Below are 21496 nucleotides of genomic sequence, written 5' to 3' on the forward strand. Positions count from 1 at the left end.
GCCACATCCACAACACTGAGGCTGGAGTCTGACGCACCATAGCAAGTACAAAAGCTTTCAACCTTACAGATGAGGGCAGGCAGTTCAGTACTGCCCATAAGGTCAAAGCTTCTCTCTCAGAACTCCCTCATTCCCTTTTGTTTGTTCTGTGGTCCTGAAGACTGAAGCCAGTTCCTCTCCTCTGCATGCCAGGCAAGCACTAGACACTGAGCTATACCTTTTGCCCTAAAAGTTTTCTTTGTTTCTGAGACAGGCCAACCTTGGACTCTTGATCCTCCTGCCTCAGTCTGAGTGCTGTGATTAACAGTGTGGACCACCTGGTCCAACGATTTTTTAAAAATAATTTAAAAATATATATCCTCCTGGTTACAGCACAGGGTAGGGACTCTCAGATAAGAAGTGTTTTGATACCTTTTATTTATTTATTTTTTTTGTTTGTTTTTTGTTTTTTGAGGTAGGGTCTCACTCTGGCTCAGGCTGACCTGGAATTCACTATGTAGTCTCAGGGTGGCCTCGAACTCACGGCAATCCTCCTACCTCTGCCTCCCGAGTGCTGGGATTAAAGGCGTGCGCCACCATGCCCGGCCCGTGATACCTTTTAAATATATTTTTGTTTCTTGTAACTCATAGCAAGTTTTTGCTGTTTATAGCAATCTGGAACTAGGTCCCCACGAGGGCCAGTGTGCCAGCTGAGAAAGAGGAGGGTGGGTGGGAGGAGGGACCACACACCAGCCAGACTCGCTCAAAGATGTGTTACCTGTGTGAGAGGGGCTTTCTCCCAGGGTCAGTGGGTGGATTACAAGCCCCAACAAACTGGATTCTTTCCAGCTTCACCCACGTCTGGTCCGAGGTGCGATAAAAGCCTCCATGCTCCACCATCTGAAGGAAAGGGGCATGCAACAATTAGGAGCAAGGTGTGGACCACCAACACTGTGCTGTGCGGGAAGAAGGGCTTGCGGGTGTGTGCAAACCTGTCTGATGAAGGATATGACCCTCTGCGTGCCGTATTTATCCATATCTGGCAAGTTGATTTCATCACAGAACAGTACCAGCCACTTCCCAAGCTGAACAGGAGCCAGAACAACACCGTTGGGCGTGCGCCTGTACTCGCAGTAGTGGTCGAAAGTCTTCAGGAGGAGCTCTGGAGTCGTAGCACTTGAGAAGTTAAGGCCCACGACCTTTGGACAAGATGACACAAAAGGAGGCTGTAAATCCAAGCAGGCCCCCATTTCAACGCCCACATCTTTAAGAGATGGTAATGGTCTCCTGGCCTCATTTACCTCCATGTCTGGCAAGGCTCGGAGGGCGCTGAAGAGTGTCATGGTCTTGCCAGACCCAGGAGGGCCGCACAAAACCAGGGGCTTGTGTTCGGCCAGCCAAGTGTACAAGAGGGCTTCATGGCGCACTGTGTCTAGAGTGGGCACGACGACATCTGGGGCTGCCACCTTGTGCGTCTCCACTTCAATTTGAGGCACCTTGGCCTGCCACGGGGACCACTCTCCACTGATGGACACCTACACAGACACGTGCTGAGAGTCACTATGGCTTCCACGCCTCTCATGAGCCTAGCTTGCTTTAGTACAACTTAGAATGTTCACTTTAGACAGGCAAGTTCATCTGCATTCCTGCTTTCTTGTGAAAGTGACAGGACAGATTACTTGTACAACATGAAAAGTTGAAGTAAAATCCAGTCAGGTTGCCCCAGGACAAACTAGATCCACACAGAAAACCCACAGTCCACACTTACTTCATAGTCAATAATGGGTATGTTGGGTGCAGTGGGCAGCGGCACCGTGGTGATTCGCCTGATGTATTCACCCAGCTCTGCTCTCATTTTCAGCCGACTGTCTCCCGATAAGGACCAGAGGATGGCATAAACCAGGTATCGCTATAAAAAGTGTTTTTTAAATTTTTAATTAATTAACTAATTTATTATTTATTTTTCTCAAGGTAGGGTCTTGCTCTGGCCCAGGCTGACCTGGAATTCACTCTGTAGTCTCAGGGTGGCCTCGAACTCATGGTGATCCTTCTACTCTGCCTCCCAAATGCTGGGATTAAAGACATGTGCCACCATGCCAGTCTTTATTTTTATTTTTTATTCTATGTTATTTTTCAGGCTTTATTTTTGATTTTGTGTTTTCTTCGAGGTAGGGTCTCACTCTAGCCCAGGTTAACCTGGAACTCTCTCTGTAGTTCCAGGCTGGCCTTGAAGTCATAGCAATCCTCCTACCTCTGCCTCCCAAGTGTTGGGATTAAAGGCGTGCCACTACACCCAGCTACAACTTAATTTTTATGAAATTTAAGTAACAAAAGAAAGATACTAGCAGCAGAGTTAATCTTTGGATCTTATTGGACAGTGGACACTCTACGACTTTCTCAGCCCTCACAAAAGCTTGACTGTCATTCAATGAACAACACACCCAGGTGGTACTGTGGAACTTCTCAGACACCTGGTGGCCCATGGAGCTCCCCTGACCTGAATGTAACGCTCCAGCTGCTCGATCTGCATGGGGAAGTCAGGGTGGTTGGCGTTGTACTGGGCCACGTTGCGGCAAGCCTGGTGCAGCATGGAGAAGAGCGAGCCCAGGCAGCGCAGGCGTGTCAGGTCCATGATGTGCTCTAGCTTGAAGGCGTGCTCCAGGGCCTTGGTGACCAGGCCATTGGACGTGAAGTATGGCTGCATGATTGTTGCTGCATCCCTTTGGATCTAGAAGAGAGAATGAATAATGCACAATTTCAAAAAAAGCTAGGGGAGAGGCTGGAGGAATGGCTTAGTGGTTAAGGCATTTGTTTGCCTGCGAAGCCAAAGGACCCAGCTGCAATCCCTCAGGACCCACATAAGGCAGATATACAAGTCAGCATGTGTCTGGAGTTCACTTGCAGCAGCAGAAGGCCCTGGCGCGCCCATACTATCTGCCTCTCTCTCGCTAATAAATAATAAAAGTTATATATAAGAAAAAGTCAGGGGGTGCTCAAGTACACTTGGGAAGCCACAGCTTAAGGATCAGGAGTTCAAGGCCAGCCTGGGCTACATAGTAATACCTCGTCTCAAAAGTCAACAGAGACTGGGGAGAGGGCTCAGTGGCTAAAGGTGCTTTGCAGAGCCTGACAGCTCAGGTTCTTTTCCTCAGGACCTCATAAAGCCAGATGCGAGAAGTAGTGCATACATCTGGTGTGCGTTTACAGCGACAGAGACCCTGGTACATCCACACACATTTATATATGCACACAAGTATGTAAAGAAATGCACTTATAAATAAAGCCAGGTGTGGTGTCTCACACCTTTAATCCCAGAACTTGGGAGGCAGATGTAGGGGGATCACCATGAGTTCAAGGCTACCCTGAGACTACATAGTGAATTCCAGATCAGCCTGAGCTACAGCAAGACTATACCTCAAAAAAACATCAACAACAACAAAAAAAGCCAGGCATGGTAGTGCACACCTTTAATCCCAGCACTCAGGAGGCAGAGGATCGCTGTGAGTTTGATGCCACCTGAGACTACATAGTGAATTTCAGGTCAGCCTGGGCTAGAGTGAGATCCTACCTCGAATCCCCCCTCCAAAAAAAAATGTGTGGAATTTTATTTATTTTGATCTAGGTCTGAGAAGCCACATGACCTTGAAAAATATTTCTGGGTGGTGCTTAAATAACCAATCCTCAATTCCTTCACTCTCATGGTTCTCCAAAACCCTCTTTCGCAGGAACCTGGCTTCACCACTGAACGTGGAAAAGGGCAATCTTTGACAAATATGTAAAGGGTTCTTTAAAAATATTTTATTTATTTGTAAGCAGTGAGATAGAGAAAGACAGAGAGGGCGAGGGAGAAAAAGGAAGAATGAGAGAGAGAGAGAGAGAGCAAGAGCGTGAATATGGGCATGCCAGAGCTTCTACCTGCTACAAATACACACCAGATGCATGCGCCACCTTGGGCGTCTGATTTTACAGGGTCACTGAGGAATTAACCTGGGTCCTTAGGCTTTGCAGACAAATGTCTTAACTGCCAAGCCATCTCTCCAGCCTGTAAGGGATCCTTTAGATTATCCAACAGTCATCTTTTAAGTTTTGTAGGTACTCCAACATGCTTCCTCACAAACTTGTGTAAGACAAACATGACTTTGCAAAGCTCTGTCTTGCTGAGCATCCAGTTTGAACAGACAAGTAGCAAGTGACCACCCATGAACAGAATCATGACCTTCATGGTTGTACGGAATGGACAGTCTGGTCCCACTGCCACCTCTAAGACCCTGAGCTGAGGGCCCATTATAATGAGGGCTCCATGTACCTGGAGCATCGGGGAGGCAGCCTCTTCACCTTCATCCTCCTTGCCTTTGCGCCGCCGCTGAGCCTCGTCCTCCCCTTCATCCAGGGGGATGCTGCGCAGCCTGGCCAGGAAGTTATTGAAGATCATGTCTGTGCTGAGCACGTCCTCACTGAACCAGACCATACCACAGCGTGACACTGTGGCCAGGGTTGCATATTTCAAGTCCTGTACTTCAAACATTATCCGCACCTTGAAGGAGGAATTAAGCAGGTTTAAGTATTAAAATTGCTTTTCATATATACACACACCAAAGGGTGACTTAAGTTTAAGCACAGGGCAGTCACAGCAGTGATGTGCTTTCTCTGGCTGGGAGCTCTTGGTGGGATGGAGGCACAGGTGCCTTATGGGGACTGTTCATGGTGAGCATCACCCGGCACACACTCCCACGATGCATTCCCATGTGCCACATGCGTGAACTCACCCACCCTTGGCACAAGCAACTAAAGGGGAATGACTGCACAGACTCCTTGTCCAGCCACAGGCGACCACCACTTACATTGGGAGGCAGGCTGAGGCGCTCTCCATTAGGCAGAGTCAGGAGTTTGTTGTCATCCAGCACCGAGTTCAGGTTCTCCACCCACTCAGGGTCCACGTCACCATCAAAGACAATCCACTGGCGCTTCTGCAGCTCACCCCTCACGTTGTCAATGATCCTGGGTTGGGAGGATTATAAAATAGCTGTTGAGTAAATTAAGTTTTAAGATTACCTTTCCCTTATGTCTGAAGTGATCTTAAAACGTACTTTCTTAGCACATGCGTGAAGAGCCCATCTGTCCATTCCCTGGTGTTGGGGTCCAAGGTTCCATAGAGGTGGTCTTTGCTGATGGCCTTGGGGTCAATGATGTGGGCTACACCCTCCACTCCCTCGAGCCTCTCCAGAGCCTTCAGTAGCACGCGCCAGGCCATGCTCTTCCCACTTCCTGAGGGCCCCACCATCATCAGGCCGTGATTGATCTGGGTGATCTGATAGAGCTGGAGAACCTGCAGGGCCAGAGACCACAATGAGCATCTCAGGAGAAGGGAGAGGCTCTTCAGCCACTTCTCATGCCAGGGAGCATGAACATAATCTACAGAGTCTTAGGGACCAGTACCAGAATGGGTCAGCTGGAGGTCATGTGGACTGCTTCTAAAAGGCATTTCTTTAAATAGTATTTTTTTGTTCATTTTTATTATTTGAGAGTGACAGAGAAAGAGAGAGAGAGAAAGAGAAAGAGGCAGATAGATAGAGAGAATGGGCACGCCAGGACTTTCAGCCACTGCAAACGAACTCCAGATGCGTGTGCCCCCTTGTGCATCTGACTAACGTGGGTCTTGGAGAATCAAGCCTTGAACCAGGGTCCTCAGGGTTCTACAGGCAAGCGCTTAACTGCTAAGCCATCTCTGCAGCCCCTAAAAGGCATTTCTAAACTGTAGGGAATTCTTCAATGGTGAGGAAGGCTGGCCAGTGTAACAGGAACTGTCTGCTAGGCTTCCTCATCAAGGACCCCACAGTCTCTGAAAGGATGAGACGGTGGGGACCATGGCGGCACAGAGTATTCAGGTCAATAATATATACAGCAGGCACGAGTAATACAGAGGAAGGAATGAAAAGAAACCAGACAAAACACAAACCACAGCAACTGTGGTCCTAGAAATCCTTAAGTAGAAATTTTTGCTGGTACAAACCAGTTTCCATTATACTCATGCCTTTGGCTAGCTTTTTTTTTTTTTGGTTTTTCGAGGTAGGGTCTCACTCTGGTCCAGGCTGACCTGGAATTAACTGTGTCATCTCAGGGTGGCCTTGAACTCATGGCAATCCTCCTACCTCTGCCTCCCAAGTGCTGGGATTAAAGGCGTGCGTCACCACGCCCGGCTAGATTGGCTAGCTTTTGTAGAGAATGTATGAGAAATTTCAAGTTTTGCTATTTCTATATGTAGATAAAGGAAAAATTCAAGAAGGCCTTGGACGAATCTTCATAGATCAGATTGTATACTCCCTGGTCTTTATGGGCAGTGCACCATCAAATGGCTGAGGAGAACTGTACTGGAACCTTCTGGTCTGTGAGGACAGTGGCCAAGAGAACAAGCTGAGTTACCTTCTCAACCCACATTCCACCAACTTCTTCTCCATCGCCATATGTCAAGTACATCTCCTGACACACTTTCTTCAGCTCTTCTCGAAGGGCCGTCATCTCACCACGGTGGTACTGGACCCCAGGGAACACATCTGACAAGAGGCTGAAGAGCAGCGGGATGTCTTCTGCCACCAGCTTGGGCACCATTGTCTCACAGACACTTTGTATCAGAATCTATTGGGGGAAAGAGGAAGCCACGTGAGGCAGGGCCATGGCTGTTGCCCCAGAAGTGCTGTGTAAGTTACTGCTAGTGAGCAGAATAGTTGTGACCAGGCATTGCTCACATTTGTTCACTCAAGTCACTGTGTGAGCACCAGTCTAGTCTGGTCATCACAGGCCACGTGCATCATGGTCCCAAGTGTCCCAAAATAAATCTTAGTACCATGTATGGTTTGAAAGATAAAAGGACATCTGTAAGCTGGGCATGGTGGTGAACACCTGTAGACTCAGCATTCAGTTGGCTGAGGCATGAGGAAAACTGTGTTCAGGGCTGCAGAGATGGTGTAGTGGTTAAGGCGCTTGTCTGCAAAGCTAAAGAACCCAGGTTTGACTACCCAGGAACCATGTAAGACAGATGCACAAGGTAGCACATGCACCTGGAGTTTGTTTGCAATGGCTAGAGGCCTTCGAGTGCACATTCTCTATCTGCTCCCCCCCAAAAAAATACAGAATAAAAACCTTAAAAAATAATGGAAAACAAAACTGTGTTGAAGGCTACTTTGGGTTAGCTACATAGTGCATATGAGTTTCAGGACAGCATGGTCTACAGAATGAGAAAATGTCTCAAAAACCAAAAGTATGGAGTTGGGGATATGGCCCAGTGGTTAAAGGTGCTTGCTTACAAGCTGGTCAGCCCAGCTGGTTCAACTTCCTAGCACCCCTACAAAGCCAAATGCAAAAAGTGGCACATGTATCTGGCATTCATTTGCAGTGGCAAGATGCCCTGGTACATGTACACACACACACACACACACACACACACACACACACACACACACAAATAAAAAACAACGAAAACAAAAAAGGAGGAACATTTGTACCTCTTGTTCAGGCAGATTCTCAGCAATTTCTCCTTCATCAACTGCTTCCCCTCGTTCTTCTTTCTCCCTCTTTATCTTCTGAATCCTTTCTCTCTTCACATTGCCTGCACTTACCAGTACACTCTTCAAAGCTCGAAGACCAAAGTCATAATGGCTTTGAGAAGAGAGCTGCTCATCACATAGTCTGAAAGAGGAAAAAAGGGTTTTCTTTAAGAATAGCACACTTGGGCCAGTGCACGCCTTTAATCCTGCACTCAGGAAGCAGAGGTAGGAGGATCACCATGAGTTCAAGGCCACCTTGAGACTATATAATGAATTCTAGGTCAGCCTGAGCTAGAGTAAAACCCTACCTCAAGAAAACAAAAAACAAAACAAAACAACAACAAAGAGAACAGCACACTTTAAACAATAACACCAGGAGTCAAAGACTTAGACGGGCATTATGAAAGATGTCATAATTATCAACAGGAATTTTGAGGGTAGCTGGGCACATTTAACAACAGGCAACAACTCTATAAGCAGCTCTGTTACTCACTTAAAGAAAGGGACGATCTTGTTGGCAAGGACTTCGGCAGTCCGGAAGCCCTGTGAGTACAGCATGACCTGAGCGATCAGCTGCCGGTCAGGCTTGGTCATGGCCAAGCTCCGGAATAGCTTCTTGAGGTTGTCTGGGAGATTTGAGCGGCCAGCGTAGCCCGGGTTCATGGTGATGAAGATGGCCATGTCTGGGCTCACCTTAACTTGTTTGTTGAGCAGCTCACAAGTAATGGGGGCAGAGGCTGAAATCAGATGCTGGTGTGAGAAAACTCCCTGGAAAGGTCTCTGAAATGACCAATCGCCCAGTTTCCTGATGACTTCTTAGACCCAAAGCCTGGAACTCCTGGGGTGCCTGAGGAGGCTTATCGAGGGTTGCTTCCTCTAGTCACATATAAACCCCTAGGCAGACCCACTGTCATAAGCAAGTACACAAAGCTAACAAGCCAGCTGGGCCAGGGAGCCTGGTACACATTTGTATAAAATAATGTCAAATGGACAACCCAAGAACAGAAATATACAGAAAGACTGACTGGCTTAGATCAGAACAATGATCTCTCAGAATTACTAAAATTATACAACAAAGCCAAGCATGGTGGCGCACATCTTTAATTTCAGCACTGGAAGAGAAAGAGGTAGAAGGATTGCTGTGAGTTTGAGGGCAGCCCAGGATTAAAGACCGTGTTCCAGATCAGCCTGGGATAGAGTGAGACCCCACCTCAAAAAACAAAAGCAAAACCACCAAGCCAAACTATACAACTCCTCAAACGTCTCTGCGTGTTACAGGAATAGCTCACACTTACTTCATGCACGTATTGATCAGACTCACAGGCTGCTTTCTTTGATATTCCTCTGCTCTATTTAGGTCTGGAGGATTCTTTGTGAGATAAATTGCTATTATTATAATGAAATTAAACTGTATGAATGGATAGGAAAACTTTCATACCTATCCAACTGTGCAGAATTTATTTTCCCTGGCACCCGAGCCTGCCTCCACCACCCATGCTCAGGACTGTGAAATGCAGCAAGTAGGCTACAGAGCAGCTGATACTGGGCTTACTGCCCACACCAGAGGATGGAACCCTTTGGCCAAACAAGTGACTAGGATAGCTGGCTCCCTAGTGGTTCAGGAAGAAGGGGTACTGAGGGGCCACAATGGCTGAAACATACTGTGTGGTGGCACATGCCATGGGAGGGCACGTAACATGGGGCTCCAGTTGTGCCTTGCTGAGAAAGGACTGTTCTCAGATAAGGCACATACACTACTGCCCAGCAACAGGAAACACACTACTGATCCTAACCTCCCCTGGATCCTCTTCATCAGTCTACAATTCACTGTGCTGCCTGCCTGTGGGAGTGGGTTCTCGTAAGCCAATCAGCTCAAAGCAGACTGCCTCCTACCTCTTCAGTAATTTCTTAAGCAGAGAGAAGTCTTACTCTTATCGTAGTTGGGGTTGGAATGTTCCCGCAGCGCTTCCTGTATGCACTGCACCTGCTGGGACACAGCAGACAGCATCCGCTCTTCCAGGCGGTTAAACTCATCAAAGCAGCCCCAGGCACCCACTTGGCAAAGCCCCACAAAGATGCGTCCCATGGCCTGAAATGGAGAGAGAAAGACACTAAAACCACTTGTTATGAACTGACTTCTGTCCCCTCCTAAGTCACAGGATGATGTCGTAACCTTCAGTGTGACTGTGTAGGATCATCAGATAGAGTTAGTGTTTTATAAGAGGAAGATACCAGAAATTTCAATCTCAGCTTCCTCCTTCTCTCAGCCCCTCCATACAGAGGAAAGGCTGTGTACTGAGACAGTGGGAAGGTTGTTGTCTACACATAAGGATGAGGGGCCTTCTTGGAAACAACTCTGCCAGAACTGTGACCTTAGACCATGAGAGGACACATCTGTGGCTAGGCCATGTAGCCTGTGGTGCTGCTGTGGCAGCTTGAACACATTAAGACATCACCCGCCTCACTGTGGCTGTGCAGCCTGTTTGCTGACTTGTCCAACCCCAGGCAAGTCACACCATTCTGAAACCCATGATTTTTGTCTTTAAAACAAGAATGCCCTCTACCTACCAAGGCGGTTGTAAGGTTAGAGGCAAACGTTATTCACATAGCAGATATCACATCAACAGCATTATCACTCTACAGATGACTGCCAAATACATTTCATCCTACGCCAATAAAACTCTCCACTGACGCTGGGCATGGTAGCACATGTACATGTACTTGTGAGCTTGAGGCCATCCTGATACTACATAGTGAATTCTAGGTCAGCCTCAGCAAGAGCAGAAAACAAAACAAAACAAACAGAAAAACCACCACAAAAAAAACAACAACAACAACAAAAAAAAAACAAACAAAAAAAAAAAAACAAAAAACACCTTTCTCCCAGGGCTGGGAAGATGGGTCAGCAGGTAAAGGTGCTTGCTTACAAAGCCTGCTATCACAGGTTCAATTCCCCAGTACCCACTTAAAATCAGGTGCATAAAGTGGAAGTATCCACAGTTTGTTTGCAGTGGCAAGAGACCCTGGTGCCCACCCATGTTCTCTCTCTCTCTCTGCCTGCTATAAATAAATGAATGAATATTTTAAATAATTCTTCCGTAATATTTACTTTTAGGCATAGGTGCTAAGCATTTCAAAAAAAATTTGCCCTTTTAGGGCTGAGGAAATAGTATAGTGTCCAGAGCACTTGCCCCAGCGTAAGATTCTGGGTTTGGTCCCCAGCTCTGCAAACAAATAAAATACTTTTAAAAATTCAACTAGGTGGGCTAGAGAGATGGCTTAGAGGTTAAACGCTTGCCTATGAAGCCTAAGGACTCCAGTTCAAGGCTCAACTCCCCAGGACCCACATTAGCCAGATGCACAAGGGGGCGCATGCGTCTGGAGTTCGTCTGCAGTGGCCCTGCACGCCTATTCTCTCTCTATATGTATTTGTCTCTTTCTCTCTGTTGTTCTCAAATAAATAAAAAATAAACAAAAAAATTTTAAAAAAATTCAACAAGGTGGGGCTGGAGAAATGGCTTAGTGGTTAAGGCACTTGCCTACAAAGCCCAAGGACCTTGGTTCAATTCCCTAGGACCCACATAAGCCAGATGCACAAGGGGGCACATGTATCTGGAGTTCATTTGCAGTGGCCCTGGGGCACCCATTCTCTCTCTACCTCTTTCTGCCTCTCTCTCTCTCAAAAATAAATAAATAAAAATAAAGTTAAAAAAATTCAATTATGCATGATGGCATGCATGCCTGTAACACCAGCCAGTCTAGGTAATACATGGGGATTAGAATCCAGCCTGGGCTACACAAAGAGACTCTGTCTCAAACAAACAACTAAATTGGCCATTTTAGACAACTGATAGATCTAACTTTGAGAGCATGAAGTAAAGCCAACTTCTGTGCACATGTGTCGTGGGACTTCTCTAACAGTTCAGAGTAAGCTCATCTGTGCAAGGACTCGGAAGGCCAGGAAAGCTATGCCAAGCTGCAAGTCCAGTGCTCTGAGGGGTGCAAACTTAATAATGCTGTAATGTCTCTCACCTGGAAATCAAAGGTTTCATCACAGTTGAACACTAATACAAACCGTCCTAGCTGATGGCCCAAGGCTTTGACAGACTCTGTCTTCCCTGTTCCAGCAGGTCCTATAATTTGAAGGGAAGTAACTGAGTGCTTGAATCTGTGACTTAACGAGGAGCATACCGTATCTTTAAGAAACTATGAAAAAGCAGTTTATTTCAAAATTCTGAGCAGAAGTAATAAATACCAATAAGTTAAAGATTTTTAGGATGTATTAGCCATGCAATACACATTCAAACCAAGAGCTCAGTCTTTAAAAATCACATTTAATGGGGGGGGGAGAGGGAATTAACACGGGATTTTTTTATAATCATGGAAAATGCTAATAAAAAAAAATCACATTTAAAATATAGCTCCATGGTTCAGGCATTTGGGATAACTTACCAAATGGGGACCCTCCAAGCCTGGCCTCCAGTGCTTGTGTCATTGTCAAATAACAGCGGTCAGTGAGAGGTGTCTGAACCAGCTTGTCTTGAACGCCCAGGTACTCAAAGCCATAGTTAAATTTGGCGTTTGCCATTTGAATGGACAACTGCTGTAGCACATCAGTTTGCTTAGGGTCAAAGTAAAATCGCATCTGACTGAGCCATTCAAAGGATTTGGCATTGTCAATCTTGCTCTTGATCAAGGACCTGGTAACATCTCTCTGGTGAACCAACTCTGTAATCTGAAATAAAAAGTTGCCATGAGCAATGTAGCACTGCGCTCCATGGGGTTGTAAATTGCTTCTTAAATTTAAATTAACATTCTAGGTCAGTTACAGAGATGTTCAGCAAATACTTCAAAACAATCCCTATCAGAAGTTTATCTGGAAACCTTATGACAGCAGAAATGTTACTTATAACAGAATTAATTACACAGAAACAAATAAGCAAAACAGCCAATTTAAGTGAAAACTGCACAGAACAAAATTTAACAGAGCATCTTTCACAACGGTCAGCCTCCCACCCCTGGGCCTTGAACCTGGAGTGCCTACCCAGGGCCATCACCTTATTGCAGCTACCTCTGGAGAGGAGAAGGGGAAAAAGAACAAGACACTCTCAAGGCTGGCTAACCTATAACTGTCAAGATGATCTTTTAAGAGGATCAAAACCCAAGTACCCAGTGCCCAGAGTATATGGGTCTCTCTCTGTCCCTCCTCCCCTCCCCCATGCTTCTCTTTCTCTCTTTCTCTTTCCTTTACCACCCCTCCAACAGGGTCTCACGTAGTTCAGGTTTGTCATGAACTTATGGTGCAATAGCAAAAGATGACCCCGAACTCCTGGTTCTCCTGCCTCCACCTCCCAATAGCTGGGTTTCAGGCATGTACCACACGTTTTTAAGTGTGATCCTCTTTAACTGCCTGAGCTGCAAGGCACAGGGGCAGTGGGCAGAGAAAAGACTCACCAGGTGCTCCAGCTTCCGTCTCCGGAGAGGAGGCTGCTCCATGAGGACAGAGTCTGCCAGCACGTTGAGTGTGACCTCCACATTACTCAGCACAGACTGTAAGGGTGCCACGTCACCACCTCCTCCAACACTGCTCAGTGCACTCTCCACGTTCTCAGACCAGGCTATCTGGGCTGACAAAACCACAAGCTGGGCCTAAAAGAAGCAAGATATGAGATCCATGCAGTAATTTTATATTTTTATTTATGGGGGGGGGGAATGCACGTGCCAGGGCCTCCAGCAATCGCAAACGAGCTCTAGATGCATGCCCCTGGGGAATCGAACCAAGGTCCTTTGGCTTAACAGGCAAGTGCCTTAACTGCTAAGCCATCTCTCTAGCCCTTATTTTATTTTTTTTTTGAGATAGGGAACTTACTATGCTGCCTAGGCTGGACTAGAATTCTTGAGCTCAAGTGGTCTCCCCACCTTAACGCCTCAAGAGCTAGACTTCAGGTGCCTGTTTCTGTGAGGTTATTTTCAAGTCTGTCAGCTCATCTGCCTCAGCTTGTCTGTTCCACCACCCATTACCTGGTATTTATCAATCCAAGTGATGTAGGTATTTGGGTCAATTGAGGTTGCTTTTCCAAAAATCTCCACTTCTGTAACAGACTCAGCAAGGAGTTTAGCCAGGGTGACCCTCATCTCCTTTTCCACCAGAGTGAGCCACTCATTGATTTTGGGGTGCTCAGTTATGGACACGGGGGTTTTAAACATGACCTGAAATTAAAAGCATTTGAAAAATTAAGAGGTGCAAGAATGCGAGAGCAGCTTTTTACGTTACAAACAAACTCAGCTACCTCCTCTCCTTCTCGAGATGAAATGCCAAGGACTACAGAGTTGTCCTCGCTGAGGATGATGCTGGAAACTCCAGCAAACATTTTCTTGAAGTGTTTCTGTAGTTTAGCCACATTCTTGCTGTTTCCAATGATTTCAAGCAAATCCTCATCACCCACAAAATAGAATCTGAAAGTAAAACAACACTCCAGCTGCTATTATTACATACAGAAAGTGCCAATGCCAAATGCCTACCTGCAGGAAGGGAAGGAGGTGGTTGCTGGAGGAAAGCCTCCAGCCTGCATTCATCTGACCTCTTTCAACCCTTAGCAAAGATGCACATTTACCAACAAGACTTTGGAGGAAGAATCCATTGCCACTTATCCAAGTTGACTAAGTCATTTTAGCAGAACCCGCTCCATTTATCCTAAGCACACCACCAGCAAAGAAAGAGAGGCCGCTTTGGAGAAAGATCTGCCAGATCCTGACACGGAGAAAGGATGCAGCCTTGGTGACACATAATAAGGCTGAGGCGGAAATCCGGGGTCTCAGGACCATTAGAAACCAGTGTATGAAAGGAAAACTACTCATAATCAACTTGATCAGCAAAATCCTTGATATCAGAACTGACTGACACCAGCCAGAAGCAAGAGGGCAGCTGGAGCAAAGGCCAGCTGAGCATGGCTCTGTTGGCCCCAGGCAAAATAAACAACTACCTGGGAAAAGATGAACGCTCTCTTTCCAGGTATTCTCCCAGTGCTTTCTGGATCTTTCCAAGTAGATCTGCCAATCTTTCCAGAGACCTCTGTACCCCCTGTATGTTCAGAACATCCATCACAAGGGGAGACTTGGACACTTTCTTCATCAGAGCCAGAAACTCTGTGCTGATGCTGCAAATGAATGAGGGGGTGAGTCAGCCTCTGGAGGCCAGCCCCGCCAGCCCCAGGCCCTGGTGGGAGACGTACCTCTGGAACCGCTGCGTCTCCACCGGCAGCAGGTGCTTTATGTCTGCGCTGCCTGTGAAGATGCCCTCCAGGTAGACCCAGCGCCTCTGCACGTCAATCCACACATCGAAGAGAGCCATGATCCTGTTCAGTTTGTCTTCCCAGCTCAGGGCATCCTCTTCAAACACCTGGAGGTATGTGGAGGCAGAGTGCAACTGTTAAGATTTTCCATTCTTGGGATAGGCCAAAACTCACTGAAAAACACAGTGTAGGATCCTGTCATCTACAGGACCCATGGTGCCCAGGCACAGTGGGCATACGGAAGGACTGTGCGCAGTTGTACCTTGTAGTATGGAGAGAGCTTCATGGCGGAGACACTGTTGATGTGCTCCTTGACCTTATTGAAGAGGTCATCCCAGCCTCGGATCAAGCGGCACTTGTTCTGATAGTTGACCAAGTCAAGCTCGTAGGTATTCCACACCTCCCTGATCTGAAGGGAACCAGGAGAGGCACGTCACCAGTACATAAGAACTCACCACCAGCACAGGGGCCAAGCATTAGGCAGACTAAGGAGAGTGCAGAGGGCAAGGGTTCACTTTCCACAGCATGAAGTGTGGATGTGGCTAGCCACTCCTATCACCTGCCTGCTTCAAAAACTCTTCCAAAGCCATCTCCCCCTGGGCCACAAGCAGCACATCTTTGACAACAGCCTCATTCTTCTGTAGGTCAACATCCCAGATCTGGCCGAGGGTCAGCTCGGAAACCACCCAGTTCACGTGCAGCCGCTTCATCAGCTGCTTCCAGTGCCGGTCTTTCAGTGCCTCGGACTTCAGCTCAATCACCAGCATGTTGATCTGGGCGGAGAGCAAGGGTTACCTGTGCAGCTGTCTCTGGAGAATGCCGCTCCCATCCCACACCGTGTGCTACCTGTCACCTACCTTCATGTAGCCTTTCAGCAGCCTCTGAACGAACTCGTAAGAGGCGTACTGGCGAAGCCGGGCAGGGAAGTTCTTCAGCTGGTTCAAGAGGCCATCGAGGTTTTGTCGCAGCTGTCAGGAGACACAGAGGATATTCTGCATACATTCATTTAATGGTATCATATTCTTCTAAAGGGTCTAAGCAAGTTTACACTAGTCTGGATGACTGATGAAAGGAACATGTGGCACAGTAGGTAACAGGTCTCAAGCTAATTCGGGTTCACAGCTATCTGCTTTAATGAGATACCTTTCGGGGCTGTACTGAAACCCACGGCTGCTCCTTCATCTGATCAATTTGTTCCCAGACCTTAGAAAGTTCTGACCAAACACCCTTGAGGTCCTGTAATTCCTCCAAAGCCACCTGTAATGATAGAGAACAGCAAGGCAGTTACACTTTGATACAGAAAGCAATCCACGGGTTAAAAAGGAAAAGCACCTCAGAATCTGGCAGGGTCCTTGGCATGACCCAGGACAATGACAGAATGGGTGGAGAGGCTTCCCAGCCTCGCCACACTGGTCCATACCTGCACACGCTCTTCGCTGCCACTGAGGAGGCCCGTGTCTGTCAGTTCCAGAGCCTCCTTGGCCTTTGCACACTTCTCTCTGTCATCCTTCAGCCTGCCAAACTTCCCTTCATATATGGTCAGGGCTTGAAGAGCTTCCTCTGGGCGCAGATTGCCCTGAAAGTAGCCAGAGCACAGAGAGTAGCACGGTCATTTCAGGAGAGGGGAGCACTTGAGCTTTAAGATGGCAGAGGGCCTGCTGGGCTTCTGGAACTGTCTGATGCCTTGAGCATGTCTACATGGGTACAAATTCAATGAGATGTTCACTAATGTTGGTGCACAACACTGAGTGTGGGCCTTCCACTAGTAGTTAACATGAGCATGGTGCCATGTTAATCAGATCTAGTCACACTAGTGGGCTCGAGAGACAGAAAGAGTTAGGGCCAACTCTGGCTTGGTGGGGCACTGGCAATGATTCAAGGGATAGAGCCCCCGGCGGCCAGCCAGCCATTCCTGGACCAGTGTTACCTTAGTTACCCATGAGAAGCAAAAAGTCACTGGAAGCTGGGTGTGATGGCACAGGCCTTAATCCCAGCACTTGGCAGAAGTAGGAGGATCGTCGTGAGTTTGAAGCCACCCTGAGACTACATAGTTAATTCCAGGTCAGCCTGGACTAGAGTGAAACCCTACCTCAAAAAAAAAAGAAAAAAGCCATTGGAGGGCCAGAGAGATGGTTTAGTGGTTAAGGTGCTTGCTGGCAAAGCCAAATTAAACCCAGGTTCGATTCCCCAGTAGCCATGTAAAGCCAGATGCATGAAGTGGCATATGCATCTAGTTTGTTTGCAGTGACTATAGGCCCTGGTGCCCTCTCTCAAATAAATAAATAAAATAAAATAATTTTTTATTTTTTTGTTTTTTGAGGTAGGGTTTGGCTCTAGCCCAGGCAGACCTGAAATTCTTATTCTCAGGCTGGCCCCTAACTCACAGCAATCATCCTACCCTTGCCTCCGCAGTGCTGGAATTAAAGGCATGCACTACCACGACTGGCTATAAAATAAAAAATTTTTTAAATGCTTGCTTATAAAAAGTCATTGGACATGGGCTCCACTCCAGCACAAACACTACACTTACATGTTTCCTAATCATCTTAGTAACTTTTAAGAATGACTACACAAAATGCCAGTTGTTTGCCAAAGCAAAATACTAATCAGAATTCTAACTGTAACACATTACTAATGCCATGCTGAGTGACGAGAGAAACTAGCATGACGACTGCCATTTTCCTGCAGAATGAACATCCAAACCCAGCAATGCAGGCGTGAGGGAAAGTAAGTATTTCAACACAGATAGCATGGAGTAGAATAAGGGCCCAGCAGTACGGAAATGGCCGTAGGCGGTACAGACATGAGCCAGCAGAGCACTGTGGGAGGCTGAACCTACCAGCACCAAACTACACCCTAACCACACATCAGCTCAGCAGTCCAGAAGGGAAACACGCCTCTGTACTGGAAACTAAGCCCCAGCCAGCACAGCGAGGCTCACCGTGACAGGCTTGGTCTTCTCCCAGTCTGTCAGCAGGTCAGTGGTGCGGCTTTCCACAGCTCGGTCCTCCTGCACAATCTTCATCTGCAGGTTTGCCACCTGCTGCTGAATGGCAGAGTCCTTCCGCCGCATGATGTCATTGAAGGCGCCCCATTCACCCTCGATGTTGTCAATGTATAGCCAGGAGGGTGGGAACTGGAAGCGCTGCTTTTCCAATAGACGCTGACCGTTGCGGTAGAGCTTTTGAGAGTTAAAAAGATAAAGTGACTTTTGACAGGTATTTTATCATAGCAACAGTAAAGATAATACAGAAAAAAAAAAAAAACAAAGATAAAGTGATTTTTCTCTTCTATAATGATGACAGAAATGATTGTCAAGAGTGCCAACAAGAAAGAAGGTACTTTGTGACTAAGGTGGATATGGGGCTCATGCCTTTAGTTCCAACACTCAGGAGGGTGAAGTAAGGTCACTGTGAGTTCAAGGCCAGCACAGAGCGAGTTCCAGGTCAGTATGGGCTAAAGTGAGCCCTTGCCTCAAAAAAGCAAAGCAACCTTTCCCTCTCAGATTACTGAGGATCAAAACATTTAGTGTCCTATAATTAGTATACCTAGGTAGCCCAGGCTGGTCTCGAACTCACAAATCACCTCAGCCTCCTAAATGCTGCGATTACAGGAGTGTCACCATACCTGGCTTTCTACAGTGCACTGTGACAAGCCTACTAGGTGGTTAAGGCAGGTGATGGCCATACTCTAAGACCCAGTGCTGCAAAGGTCAAGTCAGAACATTCCCTCAGAACACAAGATATTACACGAGTCCAGTTTGATAACATGACTATTCACAGAACTCACCTCAACTTGTTTCTCAAACTGTTTGATCTTCCGTTTTAGAGACTGCACGTAGGTAATGAAGGTCACTGCGTCAGAAGTGCTGGCTGTGTCCACGGAGTGCTGCTCCAACTCTTGGCGAGACTGTTGGGAGAGAGGGCCATGTTTCACCCTGGGACCAGGCTTCATCTGCAGCCCCACTAGATAGGCAGAACACCACCTCCTCACCTTTGAGATCTGAGAATGGAATTCTGTCATGTTTGATCCCAGCATCTGTCCAAACTTGCTGAGAACTTCCTTATGCCAAGAGTCATACTTCAAGTTCACCTTAGATTGAACCTGCGGGCCAAGGGCACAGAGAGCACCATGAACTCTTTCTGGAGTGTGTCTGCACAGATGCTGCCTGTACAGCCCCTCGCGCTAGTCTGCAGCGCAGCGGCCTCACCTTGCCGTAGTCTATAACCACTGGTCCGAACTCCTTCTTGGTTTCTGCGTTGTCAAAGGTACCTCTGGCCTTTCTTATCTGGACCAAGAGAGCTTGCCACTTGTTGAGATCTTCTCCAAGCCTGTTGTAGATGTTCTCGGCTTGCATGTCCCACAAGCACTGATACTGAAGCCAGACCTGTGAGGGGAGAACAGCCAACACTGGTTAAGTGCTCAGCTTGCTCTTTCCTTTACCAGACTGCTACATACTGCCACTCATTATCCCCATAGTGCATAAGGTTCATGTTGCCACCACCATGACAAAAACTCGCAATTCAGCTTCTCACAGTTTTATGAAAACAGTAACACTGACTATACTTAACAATCATAGTTAAGGGGGTGGGCTATGATGGAGAGTGAAGTTTCAAAGAAGAAAGTGGGGGGAATGAGGGAATTACCATGGGATATTGTTTACAATTATGAAAGTTGTCTATAAAAATATACAAATAAATAAAATTTTTAAAATCATAGTTAAAAATCCCAAAACAGGGCAGGAGAGATGGCTTAGTAGTTAAGACACTTGCCTACAAAGCCAGAGGACCTTAGTTCGATTCCCTAGGACACATGTAAGCCAGATGCAGAGGTGGCACATGTATCTGGAGTTCATTTGCAGTGACTGGATGCCCTGGTGTGCCTACTTTCTCTCTCTCTCTCTCCCTCTGACTCTCTCAAATAAATAAGTAAAAATAAAAAATATTTAAAAAAAATCCCAAAACATTTATTCTATTATTTGTTTTTTAAAATAAAATATGCCGGGTGTGGTGGCATACACCTTTAATCCCAGCACTTGGAAGGCAGAGGTAGGAGGATTGCCATGAGTTTGAGGCTACCCTGAGACTACAGAGTGAATTCCAGGTCAGCCTGGGTTAGAGTGAGACCCTGCCTCAAAACCACCCCTCCTCGACCATAAATTTCAGGAAATATTGGGTCAGATATGACTGTACACATCTATGATCCCAACACTTGGGAGGCAGAGGTAGGAAGGTCATCACAGGTTTGAGGCTAGTTTGGTCTAAAAAAGATTTCCAGGCTACCCAAGGCCAGAGTAAGACACTACCTCAAAGATGAATGAATGGATGAACAAAAATAAGCAAGTATCAGCTGGGTGTGGTGGCATACACCTTTAATCCCAGCACTGGGGAGGCAGACATAGGAGGATCACACAGTGAGTTCAAGGCCACCCTGAGACTACATAGTGACTTACAGGTCAGCCTGAGCCAGAGTGAGACTCTACCTTGAAAAACCAAAGAAAGTAAGAAAGAAAGAAAGAAAGAAAGAAAGAAAGAAAGAAAGAAAGAAAGAAAGAAAGAAAGGAAGGAAGGAAGAAAGAAAAAGGCAAATGCCACCAAGTGAGCCATATTACATATGGTCAAGATATTTTTGCTCCATATTCTTTCTTCTTTCTTGTTTACCTGTGATGCTGGGGATTGAACTCAGGACCTTGTCTTATATGCTACCTGTCTAGACTAAACTGTACATTGTCTCCGGATACAATAAGGAGCTTATTATTCTTACCTTAACATACTGCTCGACCTCAGTCACGATGCCCATGACAGCAGAGTATGACTCTTCCAGGGCAACCGGGCCATCAGGCATCCGTGTTAGTGCATTGCGGTAGAATTTCTCTTCTTCAGTCAGTTCGTAATGCACACCCACCTAACCAACCAAAGCCGGGAATGAGCATCAAATAGTGTGTAAGGCCAGGCAGGGTGACACACCCCTTTAATCCCAGCACTCAGGAGGCTGAAGTAGGAGGATCACTGAGAGTTGAAGGCGAGCCTGAGACTACATAGTGAATTCTAGGTCAGCATGGGCTAAAACATGACCCTACCTAGAAAAACCAGAAAAAACTAAAGTTGATCTCAGTCACCTTATATTAATAAAAATAAACTAAACGAACAAGTAATCATTAAAGGATAATATCCACTTAGTCTAGCCATAAGTAGCCAGAAGCCTGCTTATATTTAGTTCATCAAACCAAGAAACATTAGTCGGGCATGGTGGTGCATCCCTTTAATCCCAGCACTTGGGAGGCAGAGCTAAGAGGATTGCTGAGAGTTCAAGGCTACCCTGAGACTACACAGTAAATCCGAGGTCAGAATGAGCCAGAGTGAGACCCTACCTTTAAAAGAGGGCTAGAGAGATGGCTTAGTGGTTAAAGGCACTTGCCTGCAAAGCCAAAGGACCCAGGTTCGATTCCCCAGGACCCACATGAGCCAGATGCACAAGGTAACACATGCGTCTGGAGTTTGTTTGTGGTGCCTCTCTCTCTCAATTAAAAAAATAAATAGATAAAAGAAGAAATACGCCACAATACCCATCCAAACACAACAAAAGTAAGTGTGGGCAGTGGGAGCTCCTGATTCTGCTACTTGTGCGTGTGAAAACTTCCCTAAAGCCAAGTAGGAATGGGAATGGCGTGCACACCAGTGAGCG

At 46.7% G+C, this 21496-nt stretch overlaps 1 protein-coding gene across 1 annotated transcript in view; it reads right to left on the reverse strand.

Moving 5' to 3' along the window:
• The window catches only part of Dync1h1 (dynein cytoplasmic 1 heavy chain 1), a 75876-nt gene that overhangs the window by 27705 nt on the left and 26675 nt on the right, over positions 1-21496 (reverse strand). Inside the window, exons 12-40 of the mRNA XM_045153897.1 lie at positions 20576-20716; positions 19023-19199; positions 18806-18916; positions 18602-18721; positions 17754-17993; positions 16233-16388; positions 15956-16069; positions 15670-15780; positions 15376-15585; positions 15075-15221; positions 14753-14919; positions 14504-14677; positions 13811-13976; positions 13542-13730; positions 12975-13169; positions 11973-12255; positions 11553-11653; positions 9450-9609; positions 8014-8257; positions 7479-7662; positions 6400-6612; positions 5067-5305; positions 4821-4977; positions 4286-4513; positions 2477-2707; positions 1748-1888; positions 1281-1514; positions 972-1178; positions 758-879 (exon numbers count right to left, since the gene is read on the reverse strand). Of these exons, the coding sequence (XP_045009832.1) occupies positions 758-879; positions 972-1178; positions 1281-1514; positions 1748-1888; positions 2477-2707; positions 4286-4513; positions 4821-4977; positions 5067-5305; positions 6400-6612; positions 7479-7662; positions 8014-8257; positions 9450-9609; positions 11553-11653; positions 11973-12255; positions 12975-13169; positions 13542-13730; positions 13811-13976; positions 14504-14677; positions 14753-14919; positions 15075-15221; positions 15376-15585; positions 15670-15780; positions 15956-16069; positions 16233-16388; positions 17754-17993; positions 18602-18721; positions 18806-18916; positions 19023-19199; positions 20576-20716 (5162 nt within the window). The remainder of the gene's footprint in view (positions 1-757; positions 880-971; positions 1179-1280; positions 1515-1747; positions 1889-2476; positions 2708-4285; positions 4514-4820; positions 4978-5066; positions 5306-6399; positions 6613-7478; positions 7663-8013; positions 8258-9449; positions 9610-11552; positions 11654-11972; positions 12256-12974; positions 13170-13541; positions 13731-13810; positions 13977-14503; positions 14678-14752; positions 14920-15074; positions 15222-15375; positions 15586-15669; positions 15781-15955; positions 16070-16232; positions 16389-17753; positions 17994-18601; positions 18722-18805; positions 18917-19022; positions 19200-20575; positions 20717-21496) is intronic.

The sequence above is a fragment of the Jaculus jaculus genome, chromosome 7, assembly GCF_020740685.1.
Source record: "Jaculus jaculus isolate mJacJac1 chromosome 7, mJacJac1.mat.Y.cur, whole genome shotgun sequence".
Taxonomy (NCBI): domain Eukaryota; kingdom Metazoa; phylum Chordata; class Mammalia; order Rodentia; family Dipodidae; genus Jaculus; species Jaculus jaculus.